The sequence below is a fragment of the Bos indicus x Bos taurus genome, chromosome 16 (assembly GCF_003369695.1).
Source record: "Bos indicus x Bos taurus breed Angus x Brahman F1 hybrid chromosome 16, Bos_hybrid_MaternalHap_v2.0, whole genome shotgun sequence".
Taxonomy (NCBI): domain Eukaryota; kingdom Metazoa; phylum Chordata; class Mammalia; order Artiodactyla; family Bovidae; genus Bos; species Bos indicus x Bos taurus.
Genome location: NC_040091.1, coordinates 38148214 through 38172416, shown reverse-complemented (window position 1 = coordinate 38172416; position 24203 = coordinate 38148214). Strand labels below are relative to the sequence as shown.

The following is a 24203-nucleotide window of genomic DNA, read 5'->3' as shown; positions in this document are numbered from 1 at the left end:
ATGAACGGTTGCTAGGTATGTTGATTTCATGAGGTATTGTCAAAAGGATTATGGAGAAAGGGCATTCAGATTATGAAGGATTTTGTATCTAAAATTAAGGAATTTGAATTTCGTAGAAACTGATGGAAGTGATTCATATTAAATTTTGAAAATATAATTCTGGTTTTACAAAAGATAAAGGGATCTGGAAAGGAAGGGAATGAGGCTAGTTAAGAACTAGAAACACAAATCCATACAATTGCCAATGAGAACCTGAGCAAAAGCAATGACAGTTGAAACTGAAAAAGATTGGATTTGTTAGGTAGCAGAAAGGTAGAATGCATAGGATTGTGAAACTGATTAGATTTATGGTTTGGGAGAAGAAGCAGGTCAAGGGTTTCCAGACTGGACAACTGCGAGCATGGCAAAATGCTAAAGAATTTCCCATCCCAGTTTGAACTTAAATAACCAGCAAATAACAACATCTCAGACAACTAATACTACAAGGCTGAATAGTGGGCAGTTTTAGTTACTCATTTAGGTATATACATTGTCTCTGTTTTTTGGGTGTATTATAAAGGATTGTTCTAATTTCAGTGGGAAAGTTCTTAGCATTTTAATATTATTTGCCATCTTGGATATGTATAGTTCCTTTTTCCTGTGAAATAAAAATCATTTTTATGATCAAGTAGAAATGTGAATATAAACCTCACATATGGAGAGGACGTACTTTGTTCCCTCAAAAGGTGTGAATCTAGAGCTGCATGAAATGTGACATGTGTTGTGATAACAGAAAATAAAATTATAACATATCTTTATAGTTTGAAGTAATGATACAGATCTCATCAACTGATGAGTTCCCATTATCTTGCTTATTTGTGGCTCCACATCTGATAGTCTTATTTATCCAGAACACATCTAGAAAACTGGAATCTAAATGGCTTCGGAGAAAGATGACTGTTTAAATCCTGACCTTTTATTCTGTAGAAGATCTAAAGCAGTGCTGTTCAAAGAGCCAGACTGGTATGAACTCTTTGCTACCAGTTTATGACAATGTAAGTACAGAAGTTGAGGGTAAGCGTCTTAAAACTTTTATAGCGATAATTTGACATTGTTCAGTATTCACGCATGCGGACTCCTTAGTGATGAACGGGATCCATCTTGGCTTTGTCTAAGTCATGTGATGAGTTGTGTGGGATTTGAACTGTGTAGTAGTCATGTGAGTAGGACTCCATTACAGTGTGTGATATTTCAAGGCTAGTTTGAAAACTATTACCCAAAAGTGCATAAAAGCTATAAGCTATTTTCTTTGATTGGAAGATAATTGATATTTGATTATAACTTTACAGAATAAATGGTCAGAACTGACTACTACTGGTAAAGGACTGAAGATAAGTTTTAAAAATACAGTGCCACTTGCTTCACTTTGGATAGCAGTTAAAAAAATGAATATCCTGAGCTTGCTGAGGTTGCTTTGAATTTTTTTCTTCCATTCCATTCTTATATTCTGTGAGCCTCATTTCTTTATGTGTGCTGTTAAACAAAACTCAGAAACGGTTTAGATATATGTTAGGTCTTGGGAGGAGTGTTGTCGCCCATCCAATCCAGATTAGATAAAATGACAAACAAGAAGCAAGCTTAATTACCACATTATAAGCCTTAAGTATTAATATGTACGATGCATAGAGAAAGTGTGGCTATAGGTGTTTAATGGAGAACTGGTATTTCACACATAATGTTTTGTTTAGTAAAAAGTCACAAGTATAATAGTGATTTTCTACAGTAATTGCCTTGTACACACTTTCAAAGAAATTTGAATTTATGTTTTGTTTCATTTTCACCTTATTATAGCTCTTTTTATTGTATTTCACAAATATAATTGTCTATACTTCCTTGGAAATTAAAACAAACAAATCTGATTCTTTTCCACAGATTGAGGATCACAGCTGTTTAGATTAGCGCTTCTAAATCTTATTAAGAATTGCGTGGGGAATCTTATTCATGTGTAGATGTTGACTTGGTAGGTCTGGGTGAGCCTGAGATCCTGTATTTCTAGCAAGTTGACTTGCAGATACTACTGGTCATGGACCATGCTTTGAGTAACAAGACTTTAGAGCAGTCCTACCTGATAAGAGTGGGATGTAGGCCACACATGCACTTTAAAAATTTCCAATAGCCACATTAAAAAAGGTAAAGAGGATACTCAATAATTCCAAAATTTCATAATTTCAATATGTAATCAATCAAAATTATTAATGAAGTATGAACTTTTTTTTCTCATATTAAGTCTTTTAAGTCTAGTGTATATTTTACAAACCTGAATCCAAATGCTAAATTTTCACTGGAAAAAGTGGATTTGCATACCCAAATTGTTAACAAACGCATAAAGATTCTCCAGTAACTGAACTGAGTATTGGCTTTAAAATGAAAATTAATCAAAATTAAATGAAATAAAAAATTCAGTTCTGTAGTCAAATCGACTACATTCCACAGTTACCTGTGGCTGGTGGCTACCTTACTGGACAGCACAGGTTTAGACCATCCTTAAACTTGAAGCCAGGTATTAGAACTAAATTTAGTGTTGGTTTGGTGTAGTTAAACATGATCAAGTTTCTTCCGGGTTATAGGAATGAAGAGAATGCGAATAGCTCTAAAGAGCTGTAATATTGAGAAGTGAGAGCAAACAGCAAGGGAAACAACTAGAGTGTAAGGAGAAAAACACCAGTTATCAACATTTTGGGATCAGTCAGTGTGTGACCAAAGCTCATTCACTTTTCTCTGGCATCTGAGAGCAGCATATTGTAAATAATACTTTGTTAATACTGCCGATTTCTAGTTAGCAGTAATAAAAGGCTAAATTTGGAATATACACTGTTAAAGAAGGGTAGAGATGTGTATAATATCTTGTTGTAAAGATTTTCATAAAAATAGTTCAAGAAACTTTAAAGCATTTAGTAATGGCATGTTTAAAAATCAAAGAGCAGTGGAGACTCACTGAAACTGAATAAGTCATGAAACCATGGTGACTTTAAAACAAATGAACCCACAAACAAAAATAGAAAATAAAGAAACCAAAACCAGCTTTGTTTTGCAACAGTTTGGAAGATAACTGTAAAGGCAGGAAGAAGAAAACTTTACAGGAAACACTGAAGCTTATTGTGAAACAATGTATCACAGATGTCAGCCTATAGGGTGGAATCCAACATGCTCTGTCTCTTTCCTCCTCTGCTTGTTTCTCTTGGTAAAAACACAAGGTCTGATGTGTTTAAGGTATATACAGAGATTACAGGTCCATGGCACTTCTGAATGAGGTTTGCAAGTCCTGAGCCCTCCCCTCCAGGGTTTGCCTCTGTGAAAAAAATGTCCCAATGATTCCCAGGCGCCACTGGGACCCCTGGCGGCAGGCACTCTTGGCATTCTCTCCGTCTTAGTTTGCCAGTTGCCATGGTATGCTGTGTGTGGACTCATGTTTTTCCTGAGAGTTGATGAGGACACTTAGGGGAAACATTTTTGTCTTGAAGGGGCAACTGAATGAGAGGTGTGTGTATGTGAAAGTCACTCAGTCATGTCCAACTCTTTGTGACCCCATGGACTGTAGCCTGCCAGGCTCCTCTGTCCATGGAATTCTCTAGGCCAGAATACTGGAGTGGGTAGCTTTTCCAGTGGGTCCCCTTTTCCAGGGGATCTTCCCAACCCAGGGATCGAACTCAGGTCTCCCGCATTGTGGGTGTATTATTTACTCTCTGAGCCACCAGGGAAGCCCGAATGAGAGGAGGGAAAAGGGGAAATAATAAGGGCAAGAATTGAGGGGTTTTTGGCTTCTTGGTCCACTTGGTGCTGCAATACAATAGTAAGGACATTATATTCAGTAGAACACTTCATGGGATTTCATGAACAGTCCAGGATTTGCACGCCCTTATTCCTGAGCTATGGCACAGACTCTGGAAATGAATGGAGTATAGTTCTAGACAGCGCAGGTCCTGGAGTCAGACAGCCTGGGTTCATATTTAAGCAGAACATTTTTAGCTGGGTGACCTTGGGAATTTTCTTAAGTTCTCTGTGTCTCAGTTTTCTCCTCTTGAAATAGGAATAACAATAGTACATATAACCCTTGGATAAAATGAAATGATAGCTCTAATCACAAAGAGTCAGACATGACTGTGCGACTGAACTGAACTGAACTGAATGCATTTAGAACACTGCCTGATAAGCTCTCAAAAAATATTAACTGTTTTGTATTATTCTTCTACAATTACCATGGAGATTTACTTTCTCAAGTTCTGTGTCCTCCAGAGAAGACTGTTGGCAATGGGAAGAAGCTTTGTCAGGTCAGAGGTCTCTCCTTTCTCATTTAAAATATGGATATAAAATGATAATTAAAGTGACTACTATATAGACACATTAGAGACTTTCTCTCAACACTGAGTGTGGGGAACCCTGAGCTAGGTTGTTCACAGCTCTTGTTCTCAAGAACAATTGTTTCCTTCTTTTCCTCTCCTTTGAACAGTCAGAGCCCATTTTACTTTGTCACTTCTTTTCCCTATAGTCAGACTGCCTATATATAGTCTGTCCACAGTCTATAGATCTGTCTTCAGATCTACAGCACAGGTGGGCTGTGGAAACCTCAGAGAAGGCTTGAGGAACCCCATGAGAGGGTAGGGGCCTATCAGGTGGATCTATTCCAAGATGATATGAATTCAATAAATGTTTGTTTAATATATGAATAAAGTGAAACCTACTAAGATTACTGAACTTAAAAAATAAATTTTTAAGAAGTAAAAAGGTATCCATTTAACAGATCATTTCGACCCCTGTAAGAGTTAGGCTGAACACACCTAAAGAAACCTTCAATGATTTAAGGGGTGAAGTATTATACTTAATCATTGCCCTCACTGAATCCAAAAATATGTGGTACATAAGGTGCCTCGTGGGTTTGCTGGGTTGCTCAGCTGGTAAAGAATCCACCTGCAATGCAGGAGATCTCGGTTCAATTCCTGGGTCAGGAAGTTCTCCTGGAGAAGGGATGGGCTACCCACTCCAGTGTTCTTGGGCTTCGCTGCTGGCTCAGCTGGTAAAGAATCTGCCTGCAATGCAGGAGACCTGGATTCGATCCCTGGGGTGGGAAGATCCCCTGGAGGAGGGCATGGCAACCCACTCCAGTGTTCTTGCTTGGAGAATCCCCATGGACAGAGGAGCCTGGTGGACTACAGTCCATGGAATTGCAAAGAGTCTGATACAACTGAGTGACTAAGTACAACACAGCACAAAGCACATAGTGGGTACTCAATAACTGGAATAAGCAAAAGGATACATGTGTGGAGGCAAAGACCTTGATGGACAGAGGAAGAATGTCATTCCAGGGGAGGATTATTGTTACAGAGATGTGAAGGGTGAAGCAGAATGTGTTTCTGTCAGCATAGTATAATTACCTCTAGATGGTGTCAGTGTTCTACATGAAGGCTATTTCTCAAGGCTCCTTCCTAACCTAAAACCGTCTAAGAGTAATATTAGTTATGAGCGACAGGATAATTCCTGGCATGTTTTTCTTCAATTATTCCTCTACAGTTGAATAATCAGCCTTTAGCATTACTGTTCTAAGCCTCCTTTCCCTATTCAGAGCCTGAGAGAGTTGGTTGTAGAACAGATGTTCCACACTTGCCTCCTGCTGCCACTGGATTTGGTGCTCACAGGTGGGTTGTTTTCTTTTGAAATGTTGCCAACCCCTCCCCCACCCCGGAAAAGAAATGGGCTTTCTTTTCCGTTGCAACCTTTGTCTGCTTCCTCTTTAAGACTGTGGTCTAGAAGAGGCCAGAGTTATGCCCATATGAATATTGAATTAAACAGCAGTAGTCCATAATCTCTATAATGTTGAGGGCATCTCTCCACTTATTAGAAACCTTCTCCATATTTGTTTTATTAGGTTTCTGCAGTTTGCCATTTTATTTTTGCTTTGTGACCCCTTCCACCCAGAACAGGTCCTAAAGATAACCCTTGTACATTTTGTGGCAAGGAGAGCCCTTGCCTGGGCAGACTCTAATTCTACAGGTTTTGAATGTGCCACTTGCTTTGATTGCAAAGACACCTCCAACCGTCTTCTGTGTGTGTGTGTGTGTATCTGCTGGGGTAGGAGCTGGAAGGGATTTCTCTAGAAAGACTCAGGAGACTCATAGCACGTTAAAGCTGAAAGTCCCCTATAAGGTCACTTAGTTTAGAGATTTTCAGTCAGGCTCTAGAGGAATCTCCAGGTAGTACAGAGGTGCCTTAAAGAGGCTTCTGTATCAAGAGAGAGCTGCTGAATGAAGGTGGAGGTGATTTTTCCTGCCTCCCAAGACCCTAGTAATTTAGCTTTTATCTATTTTTTAAACTGACTCCATGTTCTCATTTTACAGATGAGGTAATGGGGACTGAAAGGAGTTGTTAATTACTTAGGCTACTGCTGGGTCACCCTCTTTCTCATCCTTTTGATGTGCTATCACTTGCCTCACAGTGACCTCTTTTTTCCTTCATTCTCCACCCTGACTTCTTCAGCCTCCACAGATGCCATGTTTTCCTGAAAGAACTGAGGCCTCCATTGTGTTTGCTCCTGTGTCTTCTCTCCTTCACCTCAACATCTCTTGTCCATGTCCCTTTTTCCTTCCTTTCCTGTCTCTGCGGAAAGTGTGCCTCTGCACTTTCCCAAGGCAAATCCTTCCACTTGGATCTGCAATTCTACTTCTTCCTTTTACTGCTAGGATTTTGTCTCAATTTGGGCTAATGTATTCAGTCATTTCCTGTTATCCCAAGTATATTCTCTTTACTTGAGAGAAACATATATGGGTCTTCCTATCATGCAATCCAAACAAACACAATAGCAACAAAGACATTAATTCTGCTTATTATCCATTGCTTTCTAAATGGAGTGTGTGCGTGTGTGCTCAGTTGCTTCAGCTGTGTCCAACTCTTTGTGACCCTAAGGACTGTAGCCCACCAGGCTCCTCTCTCTATGGGATTCTCCAGGTAAGAATACTGTGGGGGTTTCCATGACTTCCACCAGGGTATCTTCCCCACCTGAGGATAGAATCAGCATCTCCTTCATCTCCTGCATTACAGGCAGATTCTTTACTAGCTGAGCCACCATGGAAGCTCCTTCTAAATGGAGTGTGAATCCTCAAACATTCCACCACTGTCCTCTTCCATGTTTTCTCTTACACATACCCCATGTACCAATAAGCTATTTTTATTTTCCAACAAGCACAGTACTTTTTCTTTACAATATCCTCCCTGGTATTTCCCACTCAATCTCATTTGCCTGTTGAAATCTTCTAGAGTCCATCACACACTATCTCCTCCATGAAGCCTTCCTTGGCTTCCCTCAAGTGGATGTTATCCTGACTTCATTTAAATGCCCATAGTACTGCTCCCGACTTGCAAGATCCTGCCCTTTTCTATCAGTCTCGTAAAGAGACTGGGCATCACCACAGGGCAGGATGACTGTTTCTCATTTTTGTGTCCCTCACAGTGCTTTGTGCATAGGTGTTTGATCTGTCCAATTACATAGCCAGTTGGGCACAGATGGATCTAGAACACATTTCTTTTGATTCTTTATCAATGGTTTTTCTTTTTTTTTTTTTTAGTGTGTTAATAATTGGGTATATGTGATTGACATAAGGGGCATTTTTCTCTGGTATCCCAAGGTCTCTGGGCTTACATTTTGCTATGACTGAGATTACTTTAACCAAACAACTCTACTAATTGTCCCTCTATTCTGGAAATTTATTCTGCAAGCCAGCTCTCAACTCTGATGGATTAATGCTAACGCATCAGATTAATTAGTGGTAATCTGAGGTGTTGTGTTAAGAAGGATTCTGAGGTTAATTAGGTGAAGGGAATAGTGTTTGACTGGGTTTCCCTGATGTCTAGAGATAAAGAATGTCCTGCAATGAGGGATACATGGGAGACACGAGTTTGATCCCCGTGTTGGGAAGATCTTCTAGAGGAGGAAATAGCAACCCACTCCAGTATTGCCTGGAAAATCCCATGAACAGAGGAGCTTGGCAGGCTATAGTCTAAAGAGTCACAAATGTCTGAGTATGAGTCCCTGAGTCCTAATAGTGTTTGATTAGCAGTGTCTTCAATGGCCATGAGAGGCCATTATGGCATACATGTCAGGTTCTGCTTGTCTTTTGGAATGTATGTGGTTTGAATCATAGGAACAGAAGTTCTCTTTCCCCTAGGCCCCTTGGGGAGGTCTCTGTGCATCGATGGTCACATTTGGTGGTTGGACACATTTCAAGATATGCAGTTTTTCTTTATGTGAGCCAAGCTGGTTTATGCTGGGACTAAACTAGCATCATGGAAAAGAAATGCAAAAAAGCGAAATGGCTGTCTGAGGAGGATCCACGCACCTATGGACACCTTATCTTTGACAAAGAAGGCAAGAATATACAATGGATTAAAGACAATCTCTTTAACAAGTGGTGCTTGGAAAACTGGTAAACCACGTGTAAAAGAATGAAACTAGAACACTTTCTAACACCATACACAAAAATAAACTCAAAATGGATTAAAGATCTCAACGTAAGACCAGAAACTATAAAACTTTTAGAGGAGAACATAGGCAAAACACTTTCTGACATACATCACAGCAGGATCCTCTATGACCCACCTCCCAGAATATTGGAAATAAAAGCAAAAATAAACAAATGGGACCTAATTAAACTTAAAAGCTTCTGCACAACAAAGGAAACTATTAGCAAGGTGAAAAGGCAGCCTTCAGAATGGGAGAAAATAATAGCAAATGAAGCAACTGACAAACAACTCATCTCAAAAATATATAAGCAGCCCCTGCAGCTCAATTCCAGAAAAATAAATGACCCAGTCAAAAAATGGGCCAAAGAACTAAATAGACATTTCTCCAAAGAAGACATACAGATGGCTAACAAACACAGGAAAAGATGCTCAACATCACTCATTATCAGAGAAATGCAAACCAAAACCACAATGAGGTACCATTTCACGCCAGTCAGAATGACTGCGATCCAAAAGTCTACAAGCAATAAATTCTGAAGAGGGTGTGGAGAAAAGGGAACCCTCTTACACCGTTGGTGGGAATGCAAACTAGTACAGCCACTCTGGAGAACAGTGTGGAGATTTTTTAAAAAACTGGAAATAGAACTGCCATATGACCCAGCAATCCCACTGCTGGGCATACACACCGAGGAAACCAGAATTGAAAGAGACACGTGTACCCCAATGTTCATCACAGCACTGTTTATAATAGCCAGGACATGGAAGCAACCTAGATGTCCATCAGCAGATGAATGGATAAGAAAGCTGTGGTACATATACACAATGGAGTATTACTCAGCCATTAAAAAGAATACATTTGAATCAGTTCTAATGAGGTGGATGAAACTGGAGCCTATTATACAGATGAAGTAAGCCAGAAAGAAAAACACCAATACTAGTATACTAACTCATATATATGGAATTTAGAAAGATGGTAACGATAACTCTGTAAGCAAGATAGAAAAAGAGACACAGATGTATAGAACAGTCTTTTGGACTCTGTGGGAGAGGGAGAGGGTGGGATGATTTAGGAGAATGGCATCAAAACATGTATAATATCATATATGAAACGAATCGCCAGTCCAGGTTCGGTGCATGATACAGAATGCTTGGGGCTGGTGCACTGGGACAACCCAGAGGGATGGTAAAGGGAGGGAGGAGGAGGGGGTTCAGGATGGGGAACATGGGTATACCTGTGGCAGATTCATGTTGATGTATGGCAAAACCAATAAAATATTGTAAAGTAATTAACCTCCAATTAAAATAAATAAATTTATATTAAAAAAAACAAATAGCTGTGAAAAGAAGAGAAGGGAAAAGCAAAGGAGAAAAGGAAAGATATAAGCATCTGAATGCAAAGTTCCAAAGAATAGCAAGGAGAGAGAAGAAAGCTTTCCTCAGCGATCAATGCAAAGAAATAGAGGAAAGCAACAGAATGGGAAAGACTAGAGATCTCTTCAAGAAAATTAGAGATACCAAGGGAACATTTCATGCAAAGATGGGCTCGATAAAGGACAAAAATGGTATGGACCTAACAGAAGCAGGAGATAGTAAGAAGAGGTGGCAAGAATACACAGAAGAACTGTACAAAAAAAAGATCTTCACGACCCAGATAATCACTATGGTGTGATCACTCACCTAGAGCCAGACATCCTGGAATGTGAAGTCAAATGGGCCTTAGAAAGCATCACTACGTACAAAGCTAGTGGAGGTGATGGAATTCCAGTTGAGCTATTCCAAATCCTGAAAGATGATGCTGTGAAAGTGCTGCCCTCAATAAGCCAGCAAATTTGGAAAACTCAGCAGTGGCCACAGGACTGGAAAAGGTCCGTTTTCATTCCAATCCCAAAGAAAGGCAATGCCAAAGAATGCTCAAACTACTGCACAATTGCACTCATCTCACATGCTAGTAAAGTAATGTTCAAAATTCTCCAAGCCAGGCTTCAGCAATACATGAAGCGTGAACTTCCTGATGTTCAAGCTGATTTTAGAAAAGGCAGAGGAACCAGAGATCAAATTGCCAATGTCCGCTGGATCATGGAAAAAGCAAGAGAGTTCCAGAAAAACATCTATTTCTGCTTTACTGACTATGCCAAAGCCTTTGACTGTGTGGATCACAATAAACTGTGGAAAATTCTTCAAGAGATGGGAATACCAGACCACCTGACCTGCCTCTTGAGAAACCTGTATGCAGGTCAGGAAGCAACAGTTAGAACTGGACGTGCAACCACAGACTGGTTCCAAATAGGAAAAGGAGTACGACAAGGCTGTATATTATCACCCTGCTTATTTAACTTCTATGAAGAGTACATCATGAGAAACGCTGGGCTGGAAGGACAAGCTGGAATCAAGATTGCTGGGAGAAATATCAATAACTTCAGATATGCAGATGACACCACCCTTATGGCAGAAAGTGAAGAGGAACTCAAAAGCCTCTTGATGAAAGTGAAAGAGGAGAGTGAAAAAGTTGGCTTAAAGCTGAACATTCAGAAAACGAAGATCATGGCATCCGGTCCCATCACCTCATGGGAAATAGATGGGGAAACAGTGGAAACAGTGTCAGACTTTATTTTTTGGGGCTCCAAAATCACGGCAGATGGTGACTGCAGCCATGAAATTAAAAGACGCTTACTCCTTGGAAGGAAAGTTATGACCAACCTAGATAGCATATTCAAAAGCAGAGACATTACTTTGCCAACAAAGGTCCGTCTAGTCAAGGCTATATGGTTTTTCCAGTGGTCATGTATGGATGTGAGAGCTGGACTGTGAAGAAATCTGAGTGCCAAAGAATTGATGCTTTTGAACTGTGGTGTTGGAGAAGACTCTTGAGAGTCCCTTGGACTGCAAGAAGATCTAACCAGTCCATCCTAAAGGAGATCAGTCCTGGGTATTCATTGAAAGGACTGATGCTGAAGCTGAAACTCCAGTCCTTTGGCCACCTCATGTGAAGAGTTGACTCATTGGAAAAGACCCTGATGCTGGGAGGGATTGGGGGCAGGAGGAGAAGGGGACAACAGAGGATGAGATGGCTGAATGGCATCACTGACTCGATGAATTTGGGTAGACTTCGGGAGTTGGTGATGGACAGGGAGGTCTGGCTTGCTGCGATTCATGGGGTCACAAAGTGTCGGACATGACTGAGTGACTGAACTGATATGAAATTAGCACCTTTGGCCTCTCTGGAGCTTTGCTCACTGAATTAGTAAATGAGTGCTTTATTCCTGTTCCAAGTTCTACCCTTCAATAATAAGAGAATGCTAGGTCTTTCTCTTAATCTCTTAGGGCCTCTGAGGCCAGGATATCTGAGACCTTGCTCCTTTTCATTCTTTTGACATCTTTCTCCTTAGCACATTTAAAGCTCATAGGAAATATTCTTGTTCTCCTGAAAAGAAGGAAAAACAATAAGTTTGAGGAAATCTGATGCAAAAATCTCTCTGGCTGAGCTGTGGAGTTCAGAGTTTCAGTGACCTCCAGCAGGGCCCCTGTGATTCTCCTGGGTCCCAGGGCAGTCAAGGGTGGGCTTTATAGTTGCCTCTCCTCCCTCCTCCCCTCTCCAATCCATACTGTAGTCCTGAGAATATTACTTTTATTTTCCTCCAGCATCAAAAAAGTCTCCAAACTCACATCCTTTACTTGTGATTGTTCTTGGCATGGGTTGGAACTGCCAGGACCACAAGACCTTGAGTACAGAACTCCCCCTACACTGAGTCTTATGCTGCTTTACTTAAGATAGAGCAGGGCTGGAAAAAGAAGTTGGTATAAGCAGCTCAGTCTTGCAGGCAGAGGCAGAAATTCCTGCACTGTATTCATAACCGTTGCCCCCACACTGCAGTTTCTTGCTTCAGACCCCCAGAGTTCTGGTCTTATCCTCCCTTGTCCTGAGCTTTCCCAGCTTGTCTCAGCCACTTCATCCTCTTCTACCCTTCATGGGCATCTTTCTTCCTCTTGGCTTTGGGTGTAGTTTATAAGGCAGCTGATGCACTTCCCACCCAAATTCAGGTGGTGCCCTTCTGCTTTTTAAAAAAAAAAAATAATTTTCAATGGCCCTTTCTGTCTCCCTGTTCAGCGGATGTTTCTAGCTCCTCCTCATGGGTGCCAGCCCTTGTGGAAGAAATTCAATCTCTTTTTGCACCAGTCAACCCTTTTCCAACAGACACACAACAAAGTCATGGAAACTCTACTTACGGTGAATCTCCACAGCCCCCCAAGGTCATCACTCCTCTCGAAGCAGGTGGGCTTTAGCCCTTCCTCCAGACAGCACTTGATGGAAGCCAGGCCAGTGGCCCCAGCGCCCACAATCGCAACTCGTTTGGCCATGTTGTCCTGTGTGGGGACAATGAAGCGGAACCATATATTCATAAGTGAAAGCCTCACCCCATCCTTGGCTGCTCTAGCGAACCAGGAAAAAGAATTGGAGAGATTAAGGGATTTGCTCCTTTTGAATCCTCTGTAGCTGGTTTCTGGTGTCGTGCATGTGAGGAGGGCAATGTTCGGGTCACTGGTTTAACCCTGTGCTTCGTATGTTCCCACCCCCTCACTCAGAACTGGTGCTAAATAACAGTACATTTGTCAAGACTGTAGCTTTTGGCAGAATCGTTGAAATCGGATCCTTCAGTACACGGAATTTTGCGTTCTGCACTGTGCTGCTGCCTCCAGCCTTCCTCCACAAACCCTTGAGTAAAATAATAGAGCAGCAGCCCAGGAAAGGATCGCCTTGGCAAACTCAGGTTTTTATAAACACGTGAAATCGAATCTCAGATTGGTGTGATGTGATACGAGGTCACCCAGAAGCTGGTGGAGTGGGGTTGAGATGCAGAGCCAAGACACTGGCCGCCACAGGCGCTGTTACAACACTGCCCTGGGCTGGTCCCTGTCCCTGGCAAACGGCCAGTGTTCCAGCTGTGCTGTCATCCTTCTCCTACCTGCTGCCAGTGGATGGTCATCAGTGGGAAAGAGAAGGTGTGGGATGGAAAGGTAGGCATGGAGAATTCTCTTCCTGTCTCCACAGGGTCCTGACTCACCTCTAGGAAACCATCGTGTCACCACTGGCACTGATGGAGGGGTATCTGACCTTGGCCATGGGTTAACATGAACTTGTAAGAATGATGAGAGGCAATATAATGTATTGGTTAAGCCAGTGTTCTCCAACTTTTATGGCACCAGGGAATGATTTCATGGAAGACAGTTTTTCCAGGGATTAGGGTGCAGGTGTGGATGGTTCAGGTGGTAATGAAAGCAATGGGGGAGCGATGGCCAGGGCCAGAGGAAGTGTCGCTACCTGTGCTGGCCCACCCACCCTCCGCTCACCTCCTGCTGTGTGGCCGGGTTCTTAACAGGCCACAGGGGGTTGGGAACCCCCGGGTAAGCAACCAGACTCTGGACCACATTGTCTGTGACTTTGGCAAATCATTCTACTCCTCTGTGTATCATATAAAGTGAAGAAAATAGTAGTGTTTTCCTTGCAGGGTTTTGTTAGAATCAAGTGAGTCAATTACACATGACAGTTGGCTTAGAAGTGCTCCTGGGACATAGAAAATGCTCAATAAATAGAAGCTATTTTAAGTATAAAAACATTTCCCTAAATCAGCTTCCTCTTTGCCTTTCCCATCACTGAGCCTCTGTTCTTTAAATTCCTATAGCATTTTGGTCAACACGCACAAGCTTAACTCTTTATCATGTGATTTTAGCTGTTGTTCCCCCCAATTTTTTTGTGATCTTTTTCTCTCCCCAAGTTAGTAAATTTTTAAACCAGATGGATCAAAGAGTAGATGCAAAATTACCTCAAAGATACTATCTTCCTGAACATTTGCCATGAGACAAGGAAGTCTCACAGAGGAGCTTGTTGCACAAAACTGAATATACATCTTTTGTTTTTCAGGATTGAGACACAGAGTAGTAGTACAAGTACAGAGACGTCATCTGATTCGTACTCTGCTGTGACCCCAGGGTCTAGGGCTGCACTTGGAACATAACGTAGTTGATGCTTCAGCTCAGTTCAGTTCAGTCACTCAGTTGTGTCCAACTCTTTGCGACCCCAAATATCGCAGCACGCCAGGCCTCCCTGTCCAACACCAATTCCCGGAGTTCACTCAAACTCATGTCCATTGAGTCAGCGATGCCATCCAGCGATCTCATCCTCTGTCGTCCCCTTCTCCTCCTGCCCCCAATCCCTTCCAGCATCAGGATCTTTTCCGATGAGTCAACTCTTCGCATGAGGTGGCCAAAGGACTGGAGTTTTAGCTTTAGCATCAATCCTTCCAATGAACACCCAGGACTGATTTCCTTTAGGATGGACTGGTTAGATCTTCTTGCAGTCCAAGGGACTCTCAAGAGTCTTCTCCAACACCACAGTTCAAAAGCATCAATTCTTTGGCACGCAGCTTTCCTCACAGTCCAACTCTCACATCCATACATGACCACTGGAAAAACCATAGCCTTGACTAGATGGACCTTTGTTGGCAAAGTAATGTCTCTGCTTTTCAATATGCTGTCTAGGTTGGTCATAACTTTCCTTCCAAGGAGTAAGTGTCTTTTAATTACATGGCTGCAATCACCATCTGCAGTGATTTTGGAGCCCCCAAAATAAAGTCTGCCACTGTTTCCACTGTTTCCCCATCTATTTCCGATGAGGTGATGGGACCAGATGCCATGGTCTTCGTTTTCTGAATGTTGAGCTTTAAGCCAACTTTTTCACTCTCCTCTTTCACTTTCATCAAGAGGCTTTTGAGTTCCTCTTCACTTTCTGCCACAAGGGTGGTGTCATCTGTATATCTGAGGTTGTTGATATTTCTCCCGGCAATCTTGATTCCAGCTTGTGCTTCTTCCAGCCCAACATTTCTCATGATGTACTCTGCATATAAGTTAAATAAGCAGGGTGACAATATACAGCCTTGTCGTACTCCTTTTCCTATTTGGAACCAGTCTGTTGTTCCATGTCCAGTTCTAACTGTTGCTTCCTGACCTGCATACAGGTTTCTCAAGAGGCAGGTCAGGTGGTCTGGTATTCCCATCTCTTTCAGAGTTTTCCACAGTTTATTGGATCCACACAGTCAAAGGCTTTGACATAGTCAATAAAGCGGAAATAGATGTTTTTCTGGAACTCTCTTGCTTTTTCCATGATCCAGCAGATGTTGGCAATTTTATCTCTGGTTCCTCTGCCTTTTCTAAAAAGAGTTTGAACATCTGGAAGTTCACGGTTCACGTATTGCTAAAGCCTGGCTTGGAGAATTTTGAGCATTACTAGTGTGTGAGATGAGTGCAATTGATGCTTAGTACCCCCAAATATTTCTGTTTATATATATATATATGTTTTTAAAATTTTTATTTTTTTGGCTACTCTGTATGCATGTGGGGTCGTAGTTCTCCAACCAGGGATTGAATCCTTGCCCCCATGCAGTGGAAGTGCAGTCTTAACCATTGGACTGCCAAGGAAGTCTCCACAAATATTTCTTGAATGAAATGAAAAGGCCCATTTGTTTAGGTATCGTGTGAAAGTGTTATAGAGCCAATTTGCTTCAGCTGGATTTGATTTACTGGGGAAAGTTAGTAGATTCCCTTTGGGGGAAGTCATGCTCTAGTTGCTTATGGAATTGCCTTGAGCTCACTTTATAAAAGAGAGTATCTGTACTGACTCTTATTCCAAGGGCCTGACACAGTACTTTAAATATTTGCCTTTAAACATTTGAAGAATCATCATCGACAGATTAGAATTACGGCCAATTATGGATTTGAAGATGTTATAGGGAGGCAAATTTTAGGTCAATATAAGCACTTTTCAGCATTTCAAGCTGATATTTATTTTGTTCAGACAGAGTCTGTAGGATGGTTTTTGGGGGAGATTTCATAAGTAGGAAATTAGTAGGTAATGTGGAGGGTGAAATCTAATGCCCTATAGGGTCTTATCAAGCCAGATTCATTACCCTTCTCATTAATTACCCTTCAAATACTCAATGAGGGGCTTCTATGCTGCTAAGCCCTAGGCAAGGTATTCAGGGGTACCAATAAGGCATGATGCCTTCTTTAGCTGTCATTCAGTGGGAAAGTAAGATTTGAGAATAAGTACCACATTCTGTGTCAAGTGCTAACACAGAGATGTTTCGCGTGTGCTTTGCAGTAAGCACATGATGAAAGAGGTGCTAATACTGACTTTGGGGAGGTAGGAAAGCAACACAGAAGCGTACTGTTTGCTCCCGGCTTTGAATGATGAAAAGAACTCCAGTGGGCAGAGGAGTGGAGGAAGTGCCCTCCAGAGAGAGGTAGCAGTGAGAGTAAGGGCCAGAGATCGGCCATAGAGGCATCATGACCATTTGACTCTACAGAGGCTTGACTCTAAGGAGGGCTATTCTTTTGACTCCTGTAAGAAATAGCATGTTCCCCACATGAGAGGACTACATTACTGTGTTGATTTACTGGATTGTATGTGTTTAGTCTTCTTTCTGCATAAGCCTATATGTTTCTTCACAGAAGGCCATTTTCTGTGACTAGTCTCTTATTTTCTCATAGCATCTAGCTGCATGCTTGGCCTGGACAGTAGTTGCATAAATATTTGGCAATGGGTTGATTTCCTGACAGGTACAATGAATTAATTCATCACCTTATATCTTTTTAATTAAAAAAATAATTGAGTAAATATCTTCTGGGAGCTAATATCCTGGGTCAGACAGTCTGTCCTCAAAATGACTTTCTATCAAATGTACAATCCATAGAAAGTCCCTCCCCAGGTCATAACTGCTACTCAGTGTGGGCCAGATGCAGCCAGCCTTTTTGTAGAAGTAAACATCACTCTGGATTTTTTATGGGAAAGTAGGGTACTTGGGTCTTGCCTGGAGAATCCCAGGGACGGGCGAGCCTGGTGGGCTGCCATATATGGGGTCACACAGAGTCAGACACGACTGGAGTGACTTACCAGCAGCAGCAGCAGGGTACTTGGGAGTCAGACCTGAGCTGGAAGTTTAGTGTTGGCTAATTGCCAGCAGTATGATGTTATACAAGTAATTTGTTTCTGTGTCTCAGTTTCCTTCTAAAATGAAGCTAGTTGCGACTGACATATATATATACACTTGGTTGGCGTGTTGCTGTGTGCATGGCGGTTTTTTTTCTGACTCTTTGTGACCCCATGGACTGTAGCCTTCCAGGCTCCTCTGTCCCGGGCAAGAACATATATACACTGCTGCTGCTGCTAAGTCACTTCAGTCTTGTCTGACTCTGTGCGACCCCATAGATGGCAGCCCACCAGGCTTCCCCGTCCCTGGGATTCTCCAGGCAAGAACACTGGAGTGGGTTGCCATTTCCTTCTCCAATGCATGAAAGTGAAAAGTGAAAGGGAAGTCGCTCAGTCGTGTCCGACTCATAGCGACCCCATGGACTGCAGCCTACCAGACTCATCCGTCAATAGGATTTTTCCAGGCAAGAGTACTGGAGTGGGTTGCCATTGCCTTCTCAAAATACATAACTAGCAAAAACTGGCTGTATAGCACAGGGAACTCAGTTTGGCGCTTTGTGGTGACCTAGATGGATGGGATGTTCGGGAGAGCAGGGAGGGAGGCCCTAGAGGGAAGTGATATATGTATACATATAGCTGATTCATTTCACTGTACAGCAGAGACTAACACAGCATTGTAAAGCAATTATATTCCGATAAAAATAAATAAAAAATATAGCTAGAAGTTGAACCTGTTGTAAGAATGAATCAACAGATGTGTAAAACACTTTAGCACAGTACTTGGGACATTCTTATCTCAGAATAGAAGTTGCTATGTTATTTTTACATATTCAGGAGCATTTTCTTGAATCTGATATTTTTGTAGATATCTGCCTTGACAATTTTGAGTTTATTTATTTGGAATAGAAGAGTATTGGGGCAACTAGAAATATATAGCTAAAGATTGTGTTCTAGCAAGTAAAGGAAATGAGTAGGGAAATAAAAGAAGTGATGATGAGAGAAAGGGAAAGAGAGAAAAAGATAAAAGGAGAAAAAACAGGTTTCAAATCACCCTTCAGGACTTTTCTTTTTATTTCTTTACGTTTTCATTTCAGATCTACTTGGTGTGTGTCCATAGTCTCACATGAATTGTTCTCATGTTTGGAAAAGTGAACATGAGAATACATGAGCACATATGCACTCAAGGTGACTACTGCATTCACATGCTAATGAAAATTAATGCTTCCAACCGTTTCTTCAAGTATTGATACTTCTATGAAACCAAAGTGATTAAAAAAATTAATAAGTGCTTTTTAGAAAAAGTATTGTCTGCCTTTATTATTTCTTTTAACTAAAAATCATTTCTAGTCAGTGACTGCTGTAGGTTAGACAAAGTGATTGATAACAGGGTAGGAAATTTTATTAAGGTGAAAAATACTCTAATGCCACTGATTAGTGTTATTTCACATGCTAATGCAAAATGAATATTAAAAATACTATTGCTTCTAATGTGAATACACAATAAAAATCTGGCCATTCCTTTGCCGGAGGTTTTAAAAGCAGCGTATCATCACCATCATCATTATTTCAATGAAGAAATCCTCATCAAAGCTGACTAAATATGAAAGAAGTAATAAAAATAAAAAGTATGACCAAATTGAAGTGTCCACTGGATGAAAGTGAGTTTATAAAAAACATCAAGCAAAATAACTTAAGCAACACAAAATTGCTAAATGAGTTGAGAAATTACTGTCGGTTACATCAAAGTCACCAATTTTTAACCAACTGGGTTACAAACAAACACTGGTGTTTTCCTAAGCATTTTACATCACTGCCTCTACTTCAAAAGAAGTAAGATGCGAAAATATAATGTACCATAGTCAGACTGAGTGCCTCCGTTGGTTTATTAGGATGATATAGGGGTTAGAACATGAGGCTAGGGCTGTCATTCCCAGAATTGTGTGCAGAGGTACCGAGTTATTTTAAAAATTTGAGGAAAGCGTAGTAATACTCCATGTCTGTTGAATACCAAAGTATTAGCTGGAGGTAGTCCACAATTTTTATATCATATAGGGATGTGTTCTATTCCATAATGTAACATCTCTGCAAAGCTAGGTTTCTGACTGTTGCAATGTTAAAAAGTGAACAGTTGAGGTAGAACAGGAAATGAATATTTGATCTGATTCCGAGTTGAGCAGTGCTGTGTGCACCTCATTATTAAGTAATTGCGATTATTCAAGTATAAAATAAAAATAACATTTTCCTTTAAGTTTGTGTATTATTATTTCAAACAACTACAAGGTTGATTGAAAAAGAACAAAAATATAAATACAGAGAACAGAATAAAAATACAAATACAAAGAAAAGAAATACATAAGTTGTTTGGATGTGACTATTTAATAAGAGGAACTATAGCTTGGGGGCCCTGTGACAAAATTACTTGCACACTAAAGAGCCCCTTAAACCTAGGAAGTCTGGGAATCTTTGGGTTATAGTCTTCCCTTCTGAATATATTTTAATTGATCAGGAGACCTTGTCTACTGGTGTCAAGAAATGCAAACTATCCTATACCTGCTGCTGCTACTGCTGCTAAGTTGCTTCAGTCGCGTCCGACTCTGTGCGACCCCGTAGACCGCAGCCCACCAGGCTCCCCCATCCCTGGGATTCTCCAGGCAAGAACACTGGAGTGGGTTGCCATTTCCTTCTCCAATGCATGAAAGTGAAAAGTGAAAGTGAAGTCGCTCAGTCGTGTCCGACTCTTTGCGACTCCATGGACTGCAGCCCACCAGGCTCCTCCATCCATGGGATTTTCCAGGCAAGAGTACTGGAGTAGGGTGCCATTGCCTTCTCCGATCCTATACCTAGTCCAGCAGTTAACCAGTGTTAAAAGGTTTCTGGTGTGACTCATCTATGTATTTCAAAAGAAACCATCTTCACTGGTGCTGACAGGCTTCTTGTTTAGTTGCTAAGTCATGACTCTTTTGTGACCCCGTGGACTGTAGCCTGCCAGGCTCCTCTGTCCATGGGATTTCCCAGGCAAGAATACTGGAGAGGGTTGCTATTGCCTTCTCCAGGGGATCTTTCCCAACCCAGGGATCAAACTCTCATCTCCTGCACTGGCAGGCAGATTCTTTGCCTCTGAGCCTCCAGGGAAGCCAGACAGGCTTGTAACCATTCCTTTATTTGTACATTACCCACCCGCCCCTTCCCCTTTCTCTCTTTCTGTCTCTCTGTCCTGTGTTGTGTCTCTTGTCCTCTCTCTCACACATGGACATATACACACATTTCTTATCAGGTGGTTGTATTTCGGAAGAGGCTGGAGGAGGGGGAAACAGCTGCTGGAGGTTAGAAATCCCCCCTGCTCTGGGATTTCTAACCTCCAGCAGCTGTTACCCCCTCCTCCAGCTTCTTCCAAAACACAATCACTTGATAAGAAAAGTTCCGCCAGGTTCTAAATTCACCATACCAGTTACAAGGCCACAGATATTCCCTTGGCTGGAGGGGAAACTGCTGCTGCTGCTGCTAAGTCACTTCAGTTGTGTTCGACTCTGTGCGACCCCGTAGATGGCAGCCCACCAGGCTCTGCCGTCCCTGGGATTTTCCAGGCAAGAACACTGGAGTGGGTTGCCATTTCCTTCTCCAGTGCATGAAAGTGAAAAGTGAAAGGGAAGTCGCTCAGTCGTGTCCTACGCTCAGCGACCCCATGGACTGCAGCCCACCAGGCTCCTTCGTCCATGGGATTTTCCAGGCAAGAGTACTGGAGTGGGGTGCCATTGCCTTCTCCAGTGGCGGGGGGGGGGGGGGGGGGCGGAAACTAGCAAATAACAAAGGACAGACAGTCTTTCCATCTGTTAATCAGATGGCATTCAACCGGATATCTACAAGAGAGTTTTGCAACTCTTAAAATTTATACTCCTGTGAATTTAACTGAGTGAAAAAAGACAACATGCAACATAAATTGGTCAGATTCAAAAGGGAGGGGTCATTGCCTCTGTCTCTGAGCTCACGCCAATATTTGGTAGACAAACCCCCAAACCATTATCTAACACCAAGTTATAAGCTATTAATGAAAGCTCTTAAGAAAAAGTCCTGATTTCCCTTTGCATTAGGAATACATGTTTTCCCCTTGATTAACCAGTTAGTAGTCTACCCAGCAATGTACTTACCAGTGTACACAGAAGACTCGATACTATCTGACTTTACCGTCCTGATACAAGTACTCAAGCACTTACCCCTCTTTGTCCTTTGGGATGGGGAGTGACTTTATAGCTCTCCACAGATCAAGGGAGTGGCATTCTGCTGAGTTGACTCTGTCCTGAAGCACAATAACAAAACAGGAAAAATCTGGGCCTCACCTCCCTAAAGCAAAAGAATCAGAGGTTATATCTGGTTATTTACTTTATGTACTTGAAATTCCTGATGCCAAGTCCTGGCCACAGTTTGCAGAAATGGAACTGAATGATCCAGAGCCAATGTTGTCCTAGGCATCCTGGGTACACCGGATGAACCCTGTCTAGGATAAAGAATGTTATGCAGAATTTGCAATCTAAGTTTAGCCATTACTTATATTTTAACTTGATTAATTGCAACAGTGAAATGCTAAGATAAATACTGGTGATATGTACTTTAGACTCACTCTTTTCCCTGCAAAAGAGAAATTATTTTAGGGAGTCACAGCAGCATATTCATTGTTCCTAGATTTCATTCTTAAAAGAGGAGGGGATAAATAAAATAAGGCAATTATGACAACAGCTGCTACACTGAAGAGTCACTTTTAAACATTTTGATCCATTTCTCATTTAGAGAAAATGCTTATTGTTTCCAAATCATACATCACCCGTATTAGTATTCAGTTTTTTCTGTTAATTAATTTATTTATATGTTTTTATTATTTAAAAAAAATTAATTTCCATTGGAGTACAGTTGATACACAATGTTGTGTCAGTTTCAGGTGTACAGCAAAGGGAATCAGTTATACATTTACATATAGCCACTCTTTTTTAGATTCTTTTGCCATATAGGGCAGTACAGAGTACTGAGTAGAGTTCCCTTTGTTATACAGTAAGTCCCCATTAGTTATCTGTTTTATATGTAGTAGTATGTATATGTCTATCCCAGCTTCTCCTCTTTAAAGACTTGAATGCAGATGATTGCCAAAGCACTTGGGAAATATAACAACTGTGTGGAAGGAGCACAATATTTGGCATCAGAAGTCCTGGGTTTAAGTAAAGTTTCACCATGCACTATTAGAGTAATCTTGGGAAAATTATTTAATTTTTTAAACCTTTAATTTCCTCAGTTTAAGATAAGCATAATAATACTTGCCTCACACAGTTGTGGTGGGGAATGGATGAATCTGTATAGAGGCTGTGATGGTGATGATGATGATGCTATTGCTAGACTAGATAAGGTGTCTTGATTTTTGATTTACAATATTGAAATGACTTCCACAGGTACAGAGACTAAACTCCAAAACTGATTGGTAAGACTGAAGCATGGAGAAGCTTCTGGAAAGACAAATCTTTTTTTTTGTTGTTCCCCCTTGATTTTCAATGTAGTTTCACTACACCCTTTAGCCCTACATTCAGAGGGCCTTCTGTATCATTGGGTCTGTTGCTGGCTCACAACACTTACCCTTTGCCTTTTCTGGCTTACTGAAGACGTGGCGCCAAAATGGCATTATTGGCTTTGTTGAGCTCAGCTGCCTTCCTGTAGCTATGAAGATGATAGTATTTGGATGATTTCAAAGCTTATTTTTTACCCCAAAATTAAGGCTTCAAGACAACTATTAGTTCAAGTGTGTTTTTAAAAATCAAAATATGTTTGATATTGAGTCATGGATACCTTGAGAGCCAGGACCACGATTAATGTCTCAAACTCCAGTACTTAGGCATTTACCTTGATTGTACATGCACCTTTGGTGCCCACCAAGGAGGTCTCAGGGCCTTACCAGGCAAGCTGCTAACATAAATGGAAACAAAAATTTTATAGTGTTGGTTGTGTATAAACCTAGCCATTGATCATAGCATCTCATTTTCCATAATTATCAAGAAACTTAAAGTAATTAAAAATGAAAAGACTGGCCTTCAACAGCACCTTCCTTTTTTTTTTTTCTTCCTAATTTTAGGGTTTATTGTCAATTAGTTGTACTTGAGGCCTTGGAAGAGGGTGTTTGCTATGCCCAGTGCATTTTCTTGGCAAAACTCTATTAGTCTTTGCCCTGCTTCATTTCGTATTCCAAGGCCAAATTTGCCTGTTACTCCAGGTATTTCTTGACTTCCTACTTTTGCATTCCAGTCCCCTATAATGAAAAGGACATCTTTTTTGGGTGTTAGTTCTAAAAGGTTTTGTAGGTCTTCATAGAACCGTTCAACTTCAGCTTCTTCAGTGTTACTGGTTGGGGCATAGACTTGGATTACTGTGATATTGAATGGTTTGCCTTGGAAACGAACAGATCATTCTGTTGTTTTTGAGACTGCATTCAAGTACTGCATTTTGGACTCTTTTGTTGACCACAATGGCTACTCCATTTCTTCTGAGGGATTCCTGCCCGCAGTAGTAGATCTAATGGGCATCTGAGTTAAATTCACCCAGTCCAGTCCATTTTAGTTCGCTGATTCCTAGAATGTCGACATTCACTCTTGCCATCTCCTGTTTGACCACTTCCAATTTGCCTTGATTCATGGACCTGACATTCCAGGTTCCTATGCAATATTGCTCTTTATAGCATCAGACCTTGTTTCTATCACCAGTCACA

The 24203-nt window shown here is 41.3% G+C and overlaps 1 protein-coding gene across 8 annotated transcripts in view; it reads right to left on the bottom strand.

Moving 5' to 3' along the window:
• FMO1 (flavin containing monooxygenase 1) overlaps window positions 1-23664 on the bottom strand; it is a 40709-nt gene extending 17045 nt beyond the window's left edge. Inside the window, exons 1-3 of one of the 8 annotated variants that reach the window (XM_027564785.1) lie at window positions 23291-23664; window positions 21613-21805; window positions 12712-12849 (exon numbers count right to left, since the gene is read on the bottom strand). In XM_027564785.1, coding sequence (XP_027420586.1) covers window positions 12712-12843 — 132 coding nt within the window. In that variant the 5' untranslated portion in view covers window positions 12844-12849; window positions 21613-21805; window positions 23291-23664. Of the gene's footprint in view, window positions 1-12711; window positions 12850-14306; window positions 14547-21612; window positions 22302-23290 lie in introns of those variants that run through there. The other 7 variants (XM_027564783.1, XM_027564787.1, XM_027564786.1 and 4 more) reach the window with 7 other exon arrangements.
• Window positions 23665-24203: the final 539 nt, after the last annotated feature.